General features: G+C 37.5%; 2 protein-coding genes across 4 annotated transcripts in view; one reads left to right on the top strand and one right to left on the bottom strand.

Moving 5' to 3' along the window:
* Positions 1-4,777: 4,777 nt before the first annotated feature.
* LOC149023332 (tRNA (guanine-N(7)-)-methyltransferase-like) lies at positions 4,778-9,731 on the bottom strand. 3 transcript variants are annotated; one of them, XM_089143872.1, is made up of 8 exons: positions 9,472-9,731; positions 9,308-9,354; positions 8,934-9,209; positions 8,728-8,822; positions 7,376-7,763; positions 5,528-5,672; positions 5,327-5,436; positions 4,778-5,038 (listed from the first exon to the last, which is right to left on the bottom strand). In XM_089143872.1, the coding sequence occupies exons 3-5, from the start codon at positions 9,115-9,117 to the stop codon at positions 7,497-7,499; spliced, it is 546 nt and encodes a 181-aa protein (XP_088999998.1). In that variant the 5' UTR covers positions 9,118-9,209; positions 9,308-9,354; positions 9,472-9,731; the 3' UTR covers positions 4,778-5,038; positions 5,327-5,436; positions 5,528-5,672; positions 7,376-7,496. The 3 variants fall into 3 exon arrangements, with proteins under 3 accessions (XP_088999998.1, XP_088999999.1, XP_089000000.1); XM_089143873.1 differs by having other exon boundaries at positions 5,528-5,625; XM_089143874.1 differs by lacking the exon at positions 5,528-5,672.
* Positions 9,732-16,894: 7,163 nt separating this feature from the next.
* Positions 16,895-20,227, top strand: part of LOC149023331 (uncharacterized) — a 33,460-nt gene continuing 30,127 nt past the window's right edge. The window contains exons 1-5 of the mRNA XM_089143870.1: positions 16,895-17,181; positions 17,969-18,038; positions 18,129-18,728; positions 18,803-18,994; positions 19,120-19,233. Of these exons, the coding sequence (XP_088999996.1) occupies positions 17,126-17,181; positions 17,969-18,038; positions 18,129-18,728; positions 18,803-18,994; positions 19,120-19,233 (1,032 nt within the window). The 5' untranslated portion in view covers positions 16,895-17,125. The remainder of the gene's footprint in view (positions 17,182-17,968; positions 18,039-18,128; positions 18,729-18,802; positions 18,995-19,119; positions 19,234-20,227) is intronic.

Below are 20,227 nucleotides of genomic sequence, written 5' to 3'. Positions count from 1 at the left end.
CGATCATACCGCAATTCACACACTCTCTGCAATGACCTTACGTACATATGCGGCCCTCTGAAGGTGTCCATACGAGTTAGTAAATAGAGTTAAGCTCTGAACAAGAGGCAATTCCGGTTTTTGGTGAAAAACATAATTTCGAAAATCTAGTGTTAGAAAATTCCTTCTTTTGTTTTCTTCATTCGGTGCTGTGTATTACCTTCGGATCTCCTTTGCAAGTAGACTCCGTTGGAGTGCTGCCTTCGGATCTAAGAGTTGTTGTATCTTTGAGGTAAGAACGTCAAGGTCAAACCAACGACGGGAGCCATAAATAGGGGGCGTTGGACAAATACCTTAAGGAAAAGTACAGTTCGTACACCTCAACTCACCCTATGAAAGTTCGTGCTGTTTTCCTTTCGTTCATTCTACTACATTCGGGTAAGTGATTCTGATATAAAGAATATTTTATATATTTGTTTCTTCTTGATTCTGTAATTGGTCTGTCTATACTGTGCCTCTGGTCTCTTGGTTCTAACAATATGGCCAAATCATGGTTGTTGGCAGCAGGGGTAGGCAACAGCTGCTGCCACAAATAAAAATCCCACAAAACATACAAGGAGATCAAATTGATGACCACATGATAAATTTTCCATCCAATATATTTATCCTTAAAAATTTTATCTAATTGTTTGTTGGGGTAATTGTATTACAAATTCTATAAAATACAAAAAATGAAATTGCAACACAATTGAGAGATGAAGATCTTTAGCCAATCTGGAGAACTTGATGTTGCAACCAAACGAACCACCGATCAATGAGGTTGAGTCACACTTTGAGTGTTGTCTTTAAGGTAATTGATGCACCTTACTACCAAGGGTTCTTCATCACACCACCTCCAAGATAAAACAACATTAAACTAGAAGATGAGGTATTTCTTCTAGTCCCTTCAAGGAGCCAAAAACTAGAGCACAACACTTAGACAACTCAAATAAATAAATTAACTTTGTAACACAATTAATGTGAGAGTGAGGTGTGTCTCTATTACACCCCACATGCAATGAAGGGTTGGGTTTATATAGGTTCAAACCTCACCTTACACCCCTTAGGATTCTTAAGGCAATGAATTGGATTTAATCCATTCAATAACCTTAACCCCACTCATGGTAATGACCATGAATGATCATGAAGTTAAAATGAGAATTGATGGTCAAAAGTTAGAACTTAAGTAAATTCCACCTTTCAAATAAGCATACCACACCACCATAATCAAGACCTTTAAGACACATGACCAATGTCATGAAGAGCCTCATAACCAAGGTTATGAAGGGTCTCCTTTACTCATGGTGCCTCATTATCACCCTTAACTCATGGGTCCCACACACTAACAAAATAATTAAATAAAATAAATATAAAAACTAATTTTGAAACTTAATATAGATTTTATAAAACACCTACCAATGGGGGTTGGTCCAAGTGGTAAGCAGCTTAGTCCGCTTAAGCAAAGTTCCGGTATCGAACACCGGATTAGTCAGGGCAAAGCCTTGAAAACCGTGGTTGGCAAAAAAAAAAAAAATAACATTGTTAATCCAAGTATTAATATTTCACACACCTAAAGAAAATTAGAGATAAAATTTTCAAATTTTTGATAAGATAATGGAAGAAATTTAAGGAAACTCGGAGGGAGGGGGGCATGTGGAACTGTGCTAATATTTCACACATTAAACATGATTATTATAAAATTATATAAAATAATAATAATAAATAAATAGAAAGAAATTTAAAAAATTTGGGGGAGGGCCCAGTATAGCACAGCCCATGCTGGTGACTGATGGACCGATGGTATCATTGATATTTTAATAAGATCTGACCTGTCCTATTATCAGCCCTCCTATTCATCATTGAGATTCTGCCACGTCAAACAGTAAAATAAATACGATAATAAACCAATAGTAATGACCATGTGAGTTATAAAGTCTTCATAATTCTCACACAGTGTTTTCTTTATTGTTTTTTTTTTTTTTTGGCAATCCAGTCTTTTCTTTTTGAAGTCCTGTCTCCAAAGTTTAAAGTATCGGTATCGAGTATCGTATCGATCAAGTGATTTTAAGAGATGTATCGTCCTGTATCGAGTATTGTATTACTCTCGCTAATGTATTCTAGTGTAATTCAATGGAGAGACGTATCAAGATGTATCGTATCGATTGGGTCAAATATAGATACGTATCGGCTAGTATCGTATGGTATCGTGAGATACTTTAAACTTTGCTTGTCTCTCATGCTCTATGTGGACTATAAGTCTTCATAATATCATCATATTATCATGTCACGGTGTAATACCTACTAGAAATTAATAAATAATCAAGATATGATGTAATATTCAAATTTTGTTGGGATACAGATGCACAACTATGAATGGAGAAGAACACAAGTAAAATACATACGAATAATTTAACGTGATTCGATAAAACTTTATCTACGTCTACCGAGAGAAAAAAAAGATATAACCATTTTTAAAAAATTTCATACTACTCTCACACTCACAAAATGATACCCTTTTGTTTACTCCCAATCTTTATTCTTGGGATGGACCAATCCTTGTAAGGGATTGATACATCTAAGTTATTCCACATAAACTATTTAGGAAACTTAAAACAATAATTTTAATATAATTATAAGTTTAACCCAGTATTAATAATTGATCCAAATCCTATGTCAATTACAAATACAACTCAATTATAATTATATGGACCCATATAATACAAGATACTCAACCCCAATAATCTCCACCTTGGTTTGAATTCTACAAACCACCTTAGAAAAAAAAAATTAATGATGTCTCTCTTCAATGTTCCAGTCGGTTGAATATCTTGACTCCTCTCGCCTGATCTCCAACACTTTTCACACTCATTCCAATTCCCACGAATGGCCAGACTAGATCACAACAGCTAGCGTGATAGAACGTAAGGAAAGGTGAGCCAAAGACTGGACTACATTCACTCTTTCCTCTTTTCCTTGATCGTCTCTATGTATCCACATTACCGCATGACCCACATTCCCTTCATGGATGCAATTCCTAACCACCATCACTAGCATGACGCACACCCCCATACTTGGGGTGTCCGTACAGCTCATTGCCACTGTACAACGTGACATGGTTCCACCTCTTATTTTGTCATAGCTAGCTATAAGAGATCACTGCCACACACCAAATCCAAGCGAAAGTCACCCACTTCTTTCCTTTGCTCTTGTTTGATGCTTGAACAACCTGCATATTCTGCTTACATGTACCCCTTGCCTAAGTTTCAACTAGAGCTCCACATATTTACACACTCTTTACAAGCCCTGTACAATTCACCGATCTGTGCCTTTTATACCCATCAATCAACCTAAAGAACTTGATCGTTGATATCCGTACAAACTCACAAGATCAATGCTAACTTGATATGTGACCTACGTACTTGTCAGCAACCAAAAGAACTTGACCGTTGATTTTCGTATGAACTTACAAAATCAATACTAATGAAGCGAAATCTCTTTGATCCGTCACTTCCACTGAGTTCGAAACTCCCAAAAACTTTATGAACACCTAACCATAGAAAACACTTTCACACAAAACCTTTTTATTTTGTCTTTTCTTTCATCGGACCTTTTTTTTGGAGGGGGGGGAATGACGTGATTAGTTACTTTTATGTTTCTTTTTATAAAAGCAACCACTCAAACTTTCACTTACCAAAATTAGCTAAAATTAAGTTTGCGTTTACAAAACTAACAAAAATAGTGATTTTTCATCACTTTGGACATTTTTACCTCTAAAATTGATTATACCAATATGAGGATGTAAATGTCCAAGGGTATGAAAAATTAGTGACTTTTTCGTTTTGGACAAAATAGTAATTTCCACACTTTTAGTTTAGTTAGTTTTAGTGGTTAAAATTGTCCAAAGAGATTAAAAATCACTTTTTTTGTTAGTTTTGTAAATGCAAAGTCAGTTTTAACCACGGTCCGATACGTCGACTGAAGTCGTTGTGTCAGTGGCTGGCGACACCACCGACACGCCCACAATCGCTGAAATGTCGGGCGATTTTGGGAGAGTTATTTATGTAACTCTAGTAAATAACATCGTCATCTCCGGTGGTTCATCATCTTCGGCAAGAGGGCTTTTTGATTTTCCGTTCCTGTTGGATCTTTGAGAGAGAAAGTGAGAAGAGAAAAGCATGGCCATGCAAGGAAAACCCCCACCACAGGTCATCTATCAGGGCCTCCCCAGAATTCCTGCTGCCAACACCCGCTCCGCCGTGGCCACTGCAGAATTGTAGAAATTACACCCGCAACCTACCGCCAACAAAATTTCCACCCCGCAACCCACCGCTGCTGAATCTACACCAGCAGAAAACACACCCATCGAATCGACTCCAATATAAACAATTTCCGTCGAAAGCTCTCTCTCATAATAAGAAACCACCGCCGTTGAATTGACTCCAATATAAACCATTACCGTCGAAAGCTCTCTCTCAGAATAAGAAACCACCGCCGTCGAATTACTCCCCCTGAGCCTATCGTCCTCCAAAAAAATTGACATTTTGATGATATATTGCCGAGAAATTGTTGATTTTTTGTTTTTTTCGTATCGCTAGGGGGAATCGTGTCGCCCACACGGCGATATATCACTAACAGAATGTTCCATGGTTTTAACTAATTTTGTTAAGTAATACATTGAGTGATTACTTTTTTAAAAAAAAAAATAAAAAAAAAAAAAAAAAAAAAAAAATTTTTTTGGGGGGGGGGGCGGGCAGATGCACGTGTGGTTTATTCATGTCGATTTATGCTTGAATAATTGATTTATAGTGAATTTCTTTAATTCTGAAAATCTGAGACAATGTTAAACTTTTGTTTGAAATAATGTAATTTTTTTCTAATATGTAAAATGTTATGCAGAATAAATAAAAAAAAAATTTCCTGAATTCTGACCTTCAGTGAGGTGGGAAGCCTATATCTGTCGATATCCATTAATGTTCTCGATTACTTACCAAATACAATGGGATGAAGTAACCTGCAAAACCTATAACATGATCCAAGCCACCACAATTAATAACTTATTAGTATTTAGTGGTAGCGCACCATATATTAATTATGAGGTCAAACATTATCAACTACTAAGACGGAAATTTCAGGCTCTTCAAACTAATATTTGGTAATCCTCAAATAAAATTCAGGAAAATTCACTATTTTTTCCAACAACTATAAAATTCAGACATTCCTATAGGAATATATGCTGAGCTGTATTAGATAGATGTTCTCTACATTCCAATAAAAAGGCATATGCATGCTCCCCGTTATGTTTACCCACATTTTTCTGCAATTCCACAACGTCGTTTTCAAAAAGATCTTCACAATCCCTGAGCAGAAGCCCCATCAATGGATGTTGCACCACCTTGAGATGCATTCTCGAACTTGGTCCTGCAAGTGTCAACATAAGAAGGTGATAACAAAAATTATCTTGAAAACAAACAAACACAGATGACAGATATATCTTGAAAAAGGAAAATACATTGTAGGAGTGGCAACATTATCCACGACAACAGGAACCACAATATCCCCTGAAACAGTCGATTGGGGTAAGAGCTGATGAAGGAGAGGGTACCCGAACTGCATTTGATGCAACAGAAGAAGGTATAGCAGCAATAGTAGAAAATCTGAAAGTCACAACAGGGGATGAACTTAGAGCAACAACAGGTGTGACTGGAACCAGACTTCATGCAACCCTTGAAACTACAACAGTTGAGGAAGAGCTAATTGAAATCCCAAAAAAAAAGCACCTAACAACATTCCTCTAGGAATAATATGCTGAGTTGTATTAGATAGATATGTTGTGCATGATCGACATTGTTATAACACTCTAAAAGAATAATTATAGTTCGTCATGCTTTCGTTCTTTCTACCAAAAAAGAAAAAGAAGAATGTTTTCGTTATGGTTCTCAATTATCAGGTTGCTTCATGTCAGCTGTTCTAAGTTTCATATGAACTGCACTTTGAATCTTATCCACTAATTACTTATTAACACTTCTATCGATTCAACAATTTTAGAAGCTTTTGAACTAAACAACAATGAATGAAGTGCATGACAGAATAACCTGCCCAAGTACAATCCAGAAACTTCCAAGCCAAAAGCCAGCTTTACTGCTGCCGATGCTTGGGCTGGGCAAGCTCAAGGCCAATGCTGGGTGAGCACAGGCTAGGGCTGTCAATTCTCAGGTTGAGCATTGGCCACCTCTCCAGTACACCACTCCTCCCTAACACCCACACAAACACCCCCCCCCCGGGTTCTTTTCCTTCCCCCAGAAAAATAAGAAAGAAAAAGAAAAGAAAGAGCACCCCCGTCTGTTAAGAAATGTGTCAAAAGAAGTCTTTTTGGCTGATTTAATATTTTTATTCATTTTCAAAATACCCAAGAACCATGTTAAGCACAGGGAACATAGCACTTTCAAGACATGCCCATGGGTCAGTAACCCCTGAAGGATCAGCTAATTCTACTGAAGAGTGAGGTAAAATATCAGAGGAGGTAATAAAATAAAGGGAAGCAGGTCTAGGAACCTATCAACAGAGGAAATCCACGTAAGACAAGCAACCCTTTCCAGCTAGAGCAATTTCATTTTCAGTTTTAGCTGCACGTTTATTCTTAGGTTTACACTAAGCAAAATTCCACCCTAGAGATCCAATCAGTTGGGACAACCATCATCTCAAGGGAAGAAGAACCATTATGATCTACACTTCTATTCTATTCAAAATACCAATGAAATTGGTTTTTCACTGTATCATTCTATCTTGATATAGGAATCGTTCTCTCCATCTCGGAAGTACCACAATGATTTTCTCAACCACAGTTCAATGACAGAGGAGGTTAGGCATGATATAACTTATGACTAAAGCCCCAGCAGGCAACAGGAAACTGATCATGAGATCCTTGATGAGACTCTCAAATCATCTACCATTGCTTCTTCCTCCTCTCCCTCTTTGCTGTTCATGTCTACAATTTCTGTGCTGCATACTTTCTACAACTCTTAGGTTTCCACTCAGCTAATGGTTTAGAGAGGGAAATATGGCATTCTCACAAAAGCTTTATCACAAAGATAGTAAGGAAAAACACCATAGATATGAATATCCCATTCCTAACAGTTCCAGTTGATCAAATTCAAAATATGTAAAACACAAGATGAAAAATGTAGGCAGCCCAGATTGAGAGAGAATAAATATGAATTATCTATCCGTTACAATTCTAACTGATCAAACCAAATTAGCAATATGTAAAACAGGGGACGGAAAATGTAGACACTGCAGATAGATGCATATCTAGACTACAATATAGTGCACATAGCAGGATATGTTGCAATATTAGTACCCCAGTGTAGCTATCGTATGCTAAGCAATCCGAATCAATCTGGAACTGTCCAGCATGCCATCTCTAAGTTCTTACGGAGGACCAAAATTCACCAAGCTTCTTTAATTAATCTGCTTTCTCCTCAGGGGCTGCAATGCGTTCTATAAACTGCCTGAAATGTTTGACCTTCATTTCGAGCCACTTTCTGCCCTTCCTCAGTAGCAGAAGTCAAGAGCTTCACAACTGGGTCCGCTTTAAGCTCTTCTTCTGTGACTGCTTCAAAGAGAGGGTGATCCTCCAAACAAGCCTTCATCCACACTCCGAGCTCTTCCACATCAGTTATTGTATATATTATGCCACCCACTTCAAGTGTGTAAGCATACTCATTTTGGGACACAAAAAGCATACCCTGGAGCAAAAACTGAAGTTTTCAGCTCTTTTATCAAATTCCCTATTCAATACATATCATTTGTCCAAAGTCTATAGTATAATGACGAAATTTCGGCCCAGAGAATTCGTTACCCAAATTCTCTATTCAATACAGTATCATTTGGCCACAGTTTATAGTATAAGAAGAAAATTTGGCAATATGCTTCATGTTCTAGAAGTATTTATATAATATTTCAACTTTAAATATCAGGGTTTTAATGATGGTTCTGCGGTAGCCATGAAATCAAATTCAGTAGCACTATTCAAAATGTTGGAAATGCACAATGAAGACAAGATAATGAAAAAGAAAATGATATTCAAAGTAATAAACAGACGATGAAATTGGATTCCCCTAAATTTGTTTCTTTGCTCCTACCATTTATCAATCAATGATACTCGAGGATCATAAGCTCACCTTTCCATAGCTCCATAACCATGACTCCCTACCACCAACATGGAAGCATGGCGTTTTTCTACAGTCTCACAGAGAACATTCCTAGCATCTCCCTCCACCACCTCTACTATTACATCATCCACTTGCATATTTATCAAATTGCTCAGTAGAGCTTCGTATGATGGTAAAATGACCAGGTTAAAACACTTAATTATCACAACTTTATTCAAATTTTCTCTACTGTAATCAGAGAAGATATTCCCAATGACTTTACAATTGCAAGATTCAGTTTAGAACAACAAATTTTTGGCTAGGGCACAGAAAGATAGTTTGGTTGTTGAGAAGGTGTTTTACCACTTACGATCTTCTACAGGGAACAAATACGGCCATAAGAATTTTATCACAACTTATATGAATCTAACCTTTTTCAGAAATCCAAAAACTTAATAGCGAGAGTAATTTCAAACGCCGGATTAAAATTTCCCCCGTTTTTTCTTCGTGGGTATTGGGTAGGATTCATGAGTAAAATCATTATTAGGATGATTCTTACAGATTTCCTTTGGCAGAGCTCCTTGGCCTTCGCTACAATTTTAACTGCTTTCCTCTTGAGATTTGATTGGACAATAGGCAAAACTTCGGCAAGTCCTGCAAATCGAAGTAACATCAGAAGGGAACCTCAGTTATCCAAGAAACGCAAACAAGTAGAATTTAACCGAGAGAAGTTGAAAAATGCAGGTAAGAAGGGCGGAGGCTTACCAGGTCCGGAGATTTTGACAACCGAAGTAGGAAAAGGCTTGGCATGAAGAACAAGAAGCTTAAAAGGGGGATTGGTAGGGTAGGGCACAAAGAAGTGATCGAGAACCCACTTGAGAGTGTAGAAACTGTTCTCGCTCTCGTCGATTCCCACCACCATCAGTTGTTTCTGTGATGTCGACTCCATTATGTTCTGTTTCTTCAAAAGCTCTTGCTCAGCTATTTTCTGCTTCTTGGCCCTCACCAATTTCTCCAAGCTCTCCTTGGCATTCCTCTTCCCTAAAAACGAAATAAAAAGAAAACCACCCAAACATTAATTGATCACCATAAACGCCTCAAGAACAACGAAACTGCTTATTAAGTGTAAAAGCTAATACCTTTCTTTTGATTTCGTAGGTGGATTAGAAGAGAAAACTTTAGCAACCTGCAAGTAATATTTACTTTAGAAATCACTATTCAAACCTGGAAGTAATAGTTACTTTAGAAATCACTATTCACTAATCAACAACGCAAGCTAACGGAAGAGAAAATAAACTCAAACCTGTTGAACTGCTTTCTTCCCCATTTCTTCCAAGAGAAACTCGTAGAATCCTCTCTTTTCTTTTTTCCGTAAGAGAAAGGGTGTAGAGGGAATGACTTTCGAGAAGATAGAGAGAGGAAGAGAGAAGATTAAAGGAATCATGGGTAGAATCTCGTTGTGAAGGTAGATCTTGGAGAGGGAGAAATGAAGAAAGAGGTTTAGGGCTAGATGGAAGTCAGAGATTCTAGAATAGAAATGGTTTCTTTATGAACGAATATTGGGAGAGGCCAATTCTCTTGGAATACTAACCTTGGAATATGAACCGTTGAATTTCATTAAAGAATAACAATAATTATATTATTATATGTCAAATTACAAGTTTGGTCGTTCTTAATTAAGGATTTTATGGTCAAAAGGATTGAATGAATAAGGACATTTAAGAGAAGAGAAATGTAGCCATCTCGTTAGTTCATGCTTTTATAATAGTAGTATGATATGATATATATATATATATATTTTTTTTTTGTTCTTTAGTGTACTTCTTTTTAGATCCACGCTCCACTTCTCAAGTGTTTTTCAAAATTTGTTTTCCCTTTTTCAGACCAATGTAATCATTATTAATAAAACCTAGTTTAACAACGTTCAGACCCAATACAGCCGAACAAACATTTTTTTCTTTCTTGACCGTCCCACCACACGATCTTAACCATTAAGATCATCCTCATTTTTTCCTTTTTTCTTTCTTTCTTATCTTTAATTAAAACCATAAAAAAAAATTACCCACAAAATATAAAACACCCAAACCCAACAAATCTATGATACAAATAGAAGAGAACTAAATTAACAAAATTCAATATTTTCATTTAATGATATTTTTTTTCTTTCTATAAATCATTTGAATGGCTTCAACTCAACCTCACAACAATTGTAATACAGCTAGGAAGATAGCAGACCAAGCGTTGATGTTGACAATGCAAATTCAGTATCAAGTGCCTAACCCATAAGATCTCACTAAGATATCAATTAGAACGTTTAATGTTAATTTTTACATTTTTCGATATAAAGACAAACATCTTCGCGAAGAAGGAGAAAACGATCATTTTCAAAATATAAATGCCCATCAACAATTATTCAAAATGCAATCATTTTGCACAAGTAATCTCTTTTTCTTTTCTTTTTTCTTATGGGAAAGCATATAAATTATATCAAATTCTCTAGTATAACAGTAATAGCATAAAAAAGTAGAAGGTACAAAGCCAGCTGGCAGGGACTATCACTTTTCTAATTTTAGGTTCAATTAATGGGCTCATTTATCCCTTTTTTTTTCTTCTTTCAAATAAGTTCATATTTTTATTTTTTTATTTTTAATAATTGACATTTGCCTGAGGTAGCTTAGGTGTAGTTTAATTACTTCAGTAGAAGTTATATATATATATATAATTTAAACATAAAATAGTTTTCATTTTGACCCACCGAGATTTGACTCTTGACCTCGAAGTTTATTATTCATTTAGTTTAGTCCAAATGAGATCTCTCTACTTCTTTTTAAATAAATTAAAATTGAACGAATAATCTTGAAGGATTACTCAATTTTGCAAAAGATTTACCTCATAATATGAGATGAAAATTTTGAATCTCCTCGAAGGTTGAGGGTTAAGACTCCTCCTTGTAGTTAAGATGCAGACGTTCATTATTTTGTTGTAACAGCAACAATTGATTGAATATGAGAGAAACGCAACAATCGTATCTTCAAGGAAACCAACCACTTTTAGAGCACAAATAGTTCATGAGAAAATTTGGACCGACACATGGTCTCGCTTTGTATACCCCCTTAGGGTCATAGACATGAAGGGAGACATGAACTTCTTTGCTCGATGACACCTTCCAATCACTTTCCACATACATAAGGTTGAGTGACGTCTTAGATGGCCAAGGCCAGCACTGAACTTGTAACACCTAGCCCAAATCTAGCCCGAAAACCCTATCTGTTTTGCGTGAAGTAGGTTTTGTTTAATGTTGACTTTGAAGTTTGACCGTGATTTCAGTTTTACTATCTTTGAAAATCTTAGGAAGATGTCTTTGTGGGCCATCTCAGTAGAAGATATGGTGTTTGACCCAAAACCCATGGATATTGATGATGGTGTTTCCTTATGGAAACCTTATTTGATTTGGTGTTGAACTATTTATTTGTGAAGAAGAACTTGGTTGATGGACCTAAAGCTTAGTTAGACCTAGTTTGAAGACACCCCTCCATACTAGGTAAGTAGTACGATGTATTGAAAGAAGCCCATCCAAAAATATTGAAGTTAGGCCCATTAAATCCCTATTTTTGAACAAGTTGTCCAAGCAGTGGCATTTTGGTAAATATCTGTTTTTAAGGTTTTCAAAAGCTTCATTTCTTTTTAAACTATTCCCACCATGTTTCTAAACCTCTAGATAGTGTGGGATCGACCTTTGAACTTCCTCTTTGGCAACCAATCAACCAACTGGGGTCGGTTTGGTCAGTTTGGTGAAACCCTAGTAACTCTTGAACTCTTTGTGCTATTTAAAAGGGGGAACTCCATGTGTTTCACTCTCAATCTGTTTCTAAGTCTTTGGAGAACGTGGGAAGATCCCTATATCCTCTCCTTCGAAGCCAAGAAAGATCCTCAAGCATCTGTTCTGATTTCTTCAGCGGTTTCTCTTCTAAAAGGTTGGTATTCAATTCGCTTCTTCTTTAATTCATTCTTTCTTCTCTACTTCGATTTTTCGATCATGAGAAGGGTATTACACTACCGTAATGACCTCTTCTTTAATTCTTTTAGCCCTAGAGTGAATCCCCCAATTCACTCTATGATCTTGAAGCCATATGGCGATGATCCTTGATTTTGATTCCACCAAAGCTCTTAATGATACTTTCCCTAATTTCCTACCTATCTTTATTATTGTGAGGAAGGTCTCATATTATTACCATGACCTTCCCTTGTGTCCTCATGATTGAGGAGTTGATCCTTGTTTTTCTTTGGAACAATTGGCAACCCTTTTATTTTCTATTAATTCATTGGACCCTCCCCAAAACCTTTCTTGATTGTAAATTCCTTGCCCTAAGGGTGAATCTTTATTCTCCTTAGTCTTTTCGGTGGGATACACGGATTCTTGTTAGTAAATCCCTAATTGTATGATTTGAATTTGTTTCCCTTCAGTTTAATTGAGAACCTTATTTTCTCTCATTAGTAGACCCTTTCTAATTCCATTCTTTATTTTGAAATACTAATGAGGTTTTCCTTTATCTATCTTGGGTTGTTTTTGTGAGAATTAATTATGGGTAACTCTCATGAGAGGTAACCATATATGAAACCCTATTGTTCTTTTATTTGTTGGAAACTCCCCAACACCTTTTTCAGATTGTGCATTCTTTGTTTCTCTTTCCCATGGGTGAATCTTGATTCTTTGTTTCTCTTTCCCTTGGGTGATATTTGTGTTAACCTAAACTTGATCATCTATGTTTTCTTGTTTTATTGGCTATCAATTTATTTCCCTTCATCCGGTGCTCTCAACCTTTTCATTGGGAGCCAAAAAAGGGTGAAATCCTAACCTCTTGGATCAAACCAAGAACCCTTAGTTTGATCTTGTTAACAGCCAATCAATGTGTTTTCTGTACTAAAATTGTAACCTATCATTCTCTAATTCTTTATCCTTGATCACTATATTTTCTTCATGATCCATGTTTAACCTAATTAGGATTTCTAATTATTCTTTCTTCGTTCTTGTTCTTGTTTGAGATCAGGAAGAAGATGATGCATTCTTGCAACCATCTATTCCATGATCTCATTCTATTCTTTGAGATCTATGATCATCATCATGATCTTAACCCTAGCCAAATAAATTCCTTGAAACCCTAATCCTTTTATGATCTTTCTGGAAACTTCTTGTAACCTTCCATGTGCGGGAAACCTCATGGGTAATGTTTCTATTAACCTAACTAGATTTCCTATGATTTCTTGTTATTTTCTTGATAACAATCATTCGCTCTCTTTTCGTGATCATAACCTTTTCATGAACCTTATGTTATGATGAAACCCTAACCTCTTTGTTACAAACCTATTATGATTGATTTTTCGGACTATGATCTCCCCCATGTCTTCATTTGGGTTAGGTTGTACTTGGTCTTCAACCCCATGAGCAAAGCACCCTTGTATAGCAATATACTTGGGGGCGGTTACTAGTGGCGGTTGATTAAACCAAGCGACCGCCTAAGCGACCGCCCTGGTTACGCAGCGGGAAAATGCCCTATTTTGCCCCCTCGTTCGTTATAAATAGCATCCCTCGCCTTATTAACGCATTATTTTGTTCGGGAATGCTATTTTGGGCGATTAGCAGGCCGATGGAATCGTGTGGGATTCAACTCTGAAGTCTTGTTAATGATATAAAACCTTTTCTCTTCTATTCTTGGTGATTCGATTAAGGTAATGAATCTCCATCTGCAATTCTCTTCTTTTTAACCTCGATTGATATGAACCCATCCCCTTTTTGTTGGCGGTTACCCAATTGATTTGTTGTATCTCCCTTTTCAATGTTCTTGATGAGATCCCCTGTCCGAAACGAATCCCCGCATTTGTTTAATGGATGGATCCCATCAAGGGGAATGATTTGGGTAATAAATCTTTGTTAATTTTAGGGTTTCTTGTTACCCCCTTGTTCTAGACCTTTTAAGCTTGAAATTCGGACTAAGATCATCCCAAAACGGATTGAAATCGGATGATAAAAAGTCCGATTTTCGGAGTTGGAAACCCTCGGAAACAGGGCGGTCGCTTGTGGAGGTCGCTTAATCAAGCAACCGCCACAAGCAACCAACTGGTTTCCCAGAATCGTGTAGGTTTGATTTTTGAATTGTTTTGACTCTTGACTCTTATACATTCTTGTAACCCTATGCCTAGGTGTTCTCTGTTTCAAATAAAAGTCTTATAATAGTTTTTGGATTGCAAGTTAGAGGACTTCTACTAAATTACGAGGTAAGGACATGCATTCTTATTTATATGCAATTACATATACATGATGATCCTGTTGTTCTATTTACTATTCTTTGATCATGTAACTTGCTGTAATTGTATAAAGCATGTGAATCTTATTGTACACTTGCTGTTTGTGGTATTCCTTGATGTACTTCATCTTTTATGATATTGCACAACTGTTCATGGTATGATAAAGAGTGATTGTAGTGTAGTTGTGATGGAAGGGGTATTCCATTGGGATATCTTGGCTTGGGATATCGAAGTGTTGTGGAATGGGACACATGCCGCTGATGTCTCCAGCACTATCATGATTACTTGGATGACATACTTAGGCGAGTCTAGAATTGCATGGCTAGGTACCCCACATGCTATTACCCTTTCGGCAGGGGAATTGAAGCCGGGTGACCCGTGACAATGGTGACGTGACTATGTTTCATCCAACAGCGGTAACCAGTCCGTGCGGAGACTCAGTGGTCCACTGTTGGTCATGTAATGGTAGGGTTACATATGTTAGGGTTGGGCTCATGGACGTCCAAGGAGCGGACCGGGTGTCGCGAGGAGTCATGAGAGCATCCGCCCCAATAATATGTGGATGACCATAGGGTTAAGGAGTGGAGTCCAACAGAGGTAGCCGATCCGTGAGGATTCACACTCCTAGGTTGCGAAGGATACTTGAACCGAGTTGGTTGGTGCCATAGGGGAAGTATCTGGACTTCATATAGTATGTTACCATTATGACCTTGCATTGGATTAGAAACCCCGACATGCGCCGATTACTTATTGCCAATGGTTGTGGTGAGAGAGTGTTGACTTAACCCCCGCCACGGTTTGAGAGCCAGTGTGGACTTACCCCTTTGCCCAGGATCCCTACAGAGGTAACCGGTCCTTGCCGGATCGGAGTGATGAGACTTACCCAAAGGAGGGCTGGTGTATATCTTAAAGCATGTCAACTTATAGAGACTTGCATAGTTAGATCTTAGTAGCATTCATATTTCTGCATATCATCCATATCATTTCATATGTGCATTCGTGGATTGTATTGACATATATATGAGAATTGCTTGTTCCTCCTGCGAGTTCGTTGGAACTCATTCCTTTCATTGTATGTATTATATAAAGCGTATGAGATGGTTGCACAACGTCGGAAGTTGGAGATGATTCGTATGAAAGAGCCTTCTCGTTTGAAGGCGATGTGGCACAGACAGTGATACATGAACTTGCGAGCATGAAGCCTCCTGAAGATGAAGACTATTTAGTTACTTATTTTGCTTCCGCTGAACTCGATATTACTTTTGATTCTTGATCTTCCTTCTTTCGTTCGTTCTTGGATTTTTATTGGAGTATTTGGACTCCTGTAACCTTTTTATTGATTATTGTACTATTCTTGCTCTTGATTCAGGTATTTGTATTTATTATTATTGATAGACTAAAACCATGGATCCTGTGACGGATCGCACCCACGAGTTGTCGGGCGGGTAACCCGGGCCTGGCGGGCGGGGTGTGACAGAACTGGATTGCTATCAATTGTGATGGATCTTGTAGAGAAAATATTGGTAGATATAGATCCATAGCTCGAAATTAACATGACATTATTTTTTTTTGCATTGATAGGTGGGATTCTTGAGGATAATATTACCCGCTTGAAACTATTTGTTATCAAGCGTGGGTTGGAGACCGCAATAAACATAGGCTTTGACTGAATTGAAATTCGGTCCGATTCAACTGTGCCATGGTGGCAATCCAATCAATATAATGACATTTCTCTATATCTTGGAGGGTCATCGACTTGATCATGGAGATTAGGGAGCTTAAGAGGAATTTAAATCTTTGTAATTTTGTCATTATATTCATGTTCAAGAGATTAATACATAAATTGATTTCCTATTTAGGTATGTAAATTTCTGCAAAGAAATACTATTTTTTATAAATGTTATCCCATCGTTGTTGCCCTCCCTTGTTAAGGACGATATCAATGGCAAGAAGTTCTACTATATATTTTCTATCCTTTCTTCAATAAAAAGCTCATTAAAAAAAAAAAAAAAAAGAGCATAGAAGCTAGCTTGGTCAAATTTGGTGAATGGGTTGACTGTCGCTGTCATATTATAATAATTCCACCTTTTAATATAAAATTAAACTATCAATTCAAAAACAAAAAAAATTAAAATAAAAATTAAATATAAATGCAGAATCCAATTGAAGCCCTATAAAATTACATCTTAAATCATGGGCAAAATTTTTTTTATTTAATTATTTTTCTGGGGTAAGGGCGCTTTTTATACATCGTCAATGGCTTAGGATTCTAATCTGACGGCGGGAAATACGGTATCCACATTCTTCAATGTAGGCACGTGAGCCTGTGTGCTTACCTGGGAGTCCGTGCCACGGTATCATCTAAACAAGTAACGTGTAACGGTCAAACTTTGCCGAATGCAAATTGTCTCACACTTTCACTGTGTATGAATGAATTAGAATTACTAGCAGCGAAGGAACACTAAACGTTTAAACGTGTAAAAAGCGAGGTGAGACCGTGAGAAGCACAGTGAAGTGAGAGTACTCAAGAGTGAGCACTGAGCAGTTGCGAACATACAGTTGCCGAAATCAAGGAGTTTGCGTTTGCAAGATCTTCCTCCCGACGAACTGAAACGTCGCTCTGCCGATCAAATTGATCGATCCGGTTATTGAAGATGAAGGGGAAGTCTGCGAACAACTTGAATCATTTCGTCACTTTCGAGCACAAGAGGTAATCTTAATCTCAATCTCAATCTCAATCTCAAACTCTCATTTTCTCTCTCTGTGCGTTCTTCAATCTCGAAATCTTTGCAGTTTTCAGCCGAGAATGATAACTACTGTTCTTTTTGCCTTCGATCTATCTTATCCCGTTTGATGGAGTAGTGTGAATGGACGTAATGTGGTCCGTGATTCTTCTTCTCTTAGCGATCTTCGTTGCTTGGTTTTGCTGCTGTTGACATTTAAACTTTTTGCCTTACGCACGAAACCGTTGTCTGATGGATACGCGATTTTTCCTTTTCGGTGTTCGTCTTTCTTGGAGATTTGGTTGTTTGAGCATACACGAGTGAGGCTTCAGTCGGCGCTGGCGGATGAAGTTTCTTACCGTTTTTTATTTGAGTTTGCTTTTGAATTTCACTTGATTCTCTCAGGATTTAGGTTTTAGGACTTCGTAATGTCTTTAGTCGGTCCTTATTCTGACTTTAACTGCAAAATGGTGTTTGATCTTTTATAATTGAGTTTGTGCGGAGCCAATACCGAGCGCTATGGGTAGTAGGGATGTAGTTTCAGTCGAAATGTTGTCCCAAGTGAGTAGGCATCATTTGGACAAAGAGTTCAGGTAGTTATTATATCATTTTCTAGTGTTCTAATTTTACGTATGGTCTTACATTTCTGTTTCCAAATGATCATATCTCGAGCAAAACGTTGGTCTTCTTCTTCATTTATTTTTTTTCAGGTTATGATTTATGTGGATTTGATTTTCCGGATTTTCGAATTCTAATAGGTATTAGTGTAAACAGGGACGCCTATGGATTTGCAGTCAGACCTCAGCATTTGCAGAGATATCGAGAATATGCTAGTATCTACCAGGTGCAAGCTATTTTGCTTTTCCGTGAAGAAAGCTGAACAGGTTGCCTTTCCTGCTTTTTTTTGATTATGCTCAGTACTTTTACAATGCAGGTGGAGGAAGAGGAGAGGTCGGATAGATGGGAAGATTTCTTAAAAAGACAAGCAGTTACTGCGCAACCGCCTGTAAATGGCATATCTGAGGAGGGAGGAAATGGGGCATCACATACTGAACCAACTTTGCAGGAAGCAGATGTCATTGTGGAGAATTTGGAAGGTGTTTCAAGTAGCGATAAACCTGCTGCTGCGGACTCTGTTGATAATGTCCCAGAAATGGTGGCTTCTGCAAAAAAGGAGAAGAAAACCCACAAGGTTCAAATCTGGACACATAATAGAACATCCCTTGCTTCCATTGAAGATATGATGAGTTCTCGTGTTAAGAAAAGGAAAAGTCCATCAAAGGAAGTGCAGGGAATGGGGAAAAAGAACCATTTTTCAGCAATTGAAGAGGCAAGACCCCCGAAAGGGGCATCAGAAGAAGACTCTGAGGATGAGTTCTATGACATTGAAAGATCAGATCCTGTTCAAGACACCTCAATTGACAATTGGAACTCAAGCAGTGGTGACAAAGCATCTTCAGAAGCTTGCTTTCCTTGGAAAGAAGAGCTGGAAAGCCTAGTTCGTGGAGGAGTGCCAATGGCTTTAAGAGGAGAGGTACATTTGAAGATTCCTACTGCTGACTCTCTTGAGGATGACATTCTCATCCATAACCTTATTTGTAATTACAGCTATGGCAAGCTTTTGTGGGTGTGAAGGCGCGTCGGGTGGATACCGTGGATGGGTATTACCAAGATCTGCTTTCTACAAAAGTCAATACTCAGGCTGACAAGGACTTTGTCCATGCTTCCGATAGCACTATTGAAGGATCAAAGACAGTCCATCATTGTGCTAATGAGAAATGGAAAGGACAGATTGAGAAGGTCATTAGATGCATGGGCTTTGAACTTCAAAGTTCAATCTTGTCAATTTGTAGGTGCAAACATGGTTTAAATAGTAATACCATCCAAGTTTCCCATCAATCTGATGTGTAAGTTTGTCTTAGCAGGATTTGCCTCGAACTTTCCCTGGCCATCCTGCTTTGGATGAGGATGGCAGAAATGCTTTGAGACGTCTACTTACTGCATACGCTCGACATAACCCATCTGTTGGTTACTGTCAGGTATTTGATTTTGATAATTTCTTAAGCTTAATGTAATGCTTTACATTTAAATATGTTGACATCTATGAAGAAATTCGATGCTGACCAGACTGTCCTGATGCATTTATTTAAATCCTAGTTAAATTGTACATGTGGAGCAGTTTCACTAAATTTCAGCATTCTCTTTATCCTTCTCAATGGATAGATGGTCACAACTTATAACTGGAGCTTTGACACGTAGAATAATCCTATGATGGCTGGTATCAAGTAGGAAACAGATAATGTTTCCTTTTTTAGTACAACCCCATGTCAAGTTTCAGATCCTAGAAAAAACATTGTAGTGTTAGTAAACAAGCAAAATACAAGGGGTACGTGTAGAACAAGAAGATTCTGTTTTATAAGTTGACTGAGACTGAAATTCGGTTGACATTTATACACTTTTGTCTGGAAGTTTTGGTGAAGGGTTTCAAGGCCTAATGACCAAATTAGATCCAAAAACCACGAACGACCCCTTTCCTAGCCCATCTAAACATAGTGGAACTTTTTAGATGTAAAAATACACCCAAAATGATAGATTGACTTCAGGTAGTATCTGCTGTTCATTTTTTTTTGGGATGCATGAAATAATCATTAACCAAAAGCCCCAACCAGGGGAAAGAAATGTATCTGCTGTACATTGCCATATACATTCTCTAATATGGCTTATTCCACATAACTGTTTGGAGAATTAAATTTTACTTGGTTTTTTATTTAACTCATATTTCAGAGTTGTAATCTTGACTAGGAAATGTTAGTGGATTCAAGTTTCAAATCCTAGCTTTAGTTTGAGGCTGAGGCCTAGTTTATTTTGAGTCATTTAGAGTGAGTAGGAGTGTATTAATAATTCAAATGAAGACACTTAGGTGGTCCATATATTTGCAATCCACCCCCCCTGTGCATGTGCCAGAAAAAAATGAATCAGTTAAAGATATTCTGAATGAAGAATATGACTTTTTTAAAAGTTATAGGTACTATT

The sequence above is a fragment of the Hakea prostrata genome, chromosome 2, assembly GCF_041222555.1.
Source record: "Hakea prostrata isolate BN-2017 chromosome 2, UWA_Hpros_2, whole genome shotgun sequence".
NCBI classification, from domain to species: domain Eukaryota; kingdom Viridiplantae; phylum Streptophyta; class Magnoliopsida; order Proteales; family Proteaceae; genus Hakea; species Hakea prostrata.
The sequence above is the reverse complement of the archived record's forward strand: the minus strand, read 5'-3'. Positions and strand labels throughout refer to the sequence as shown.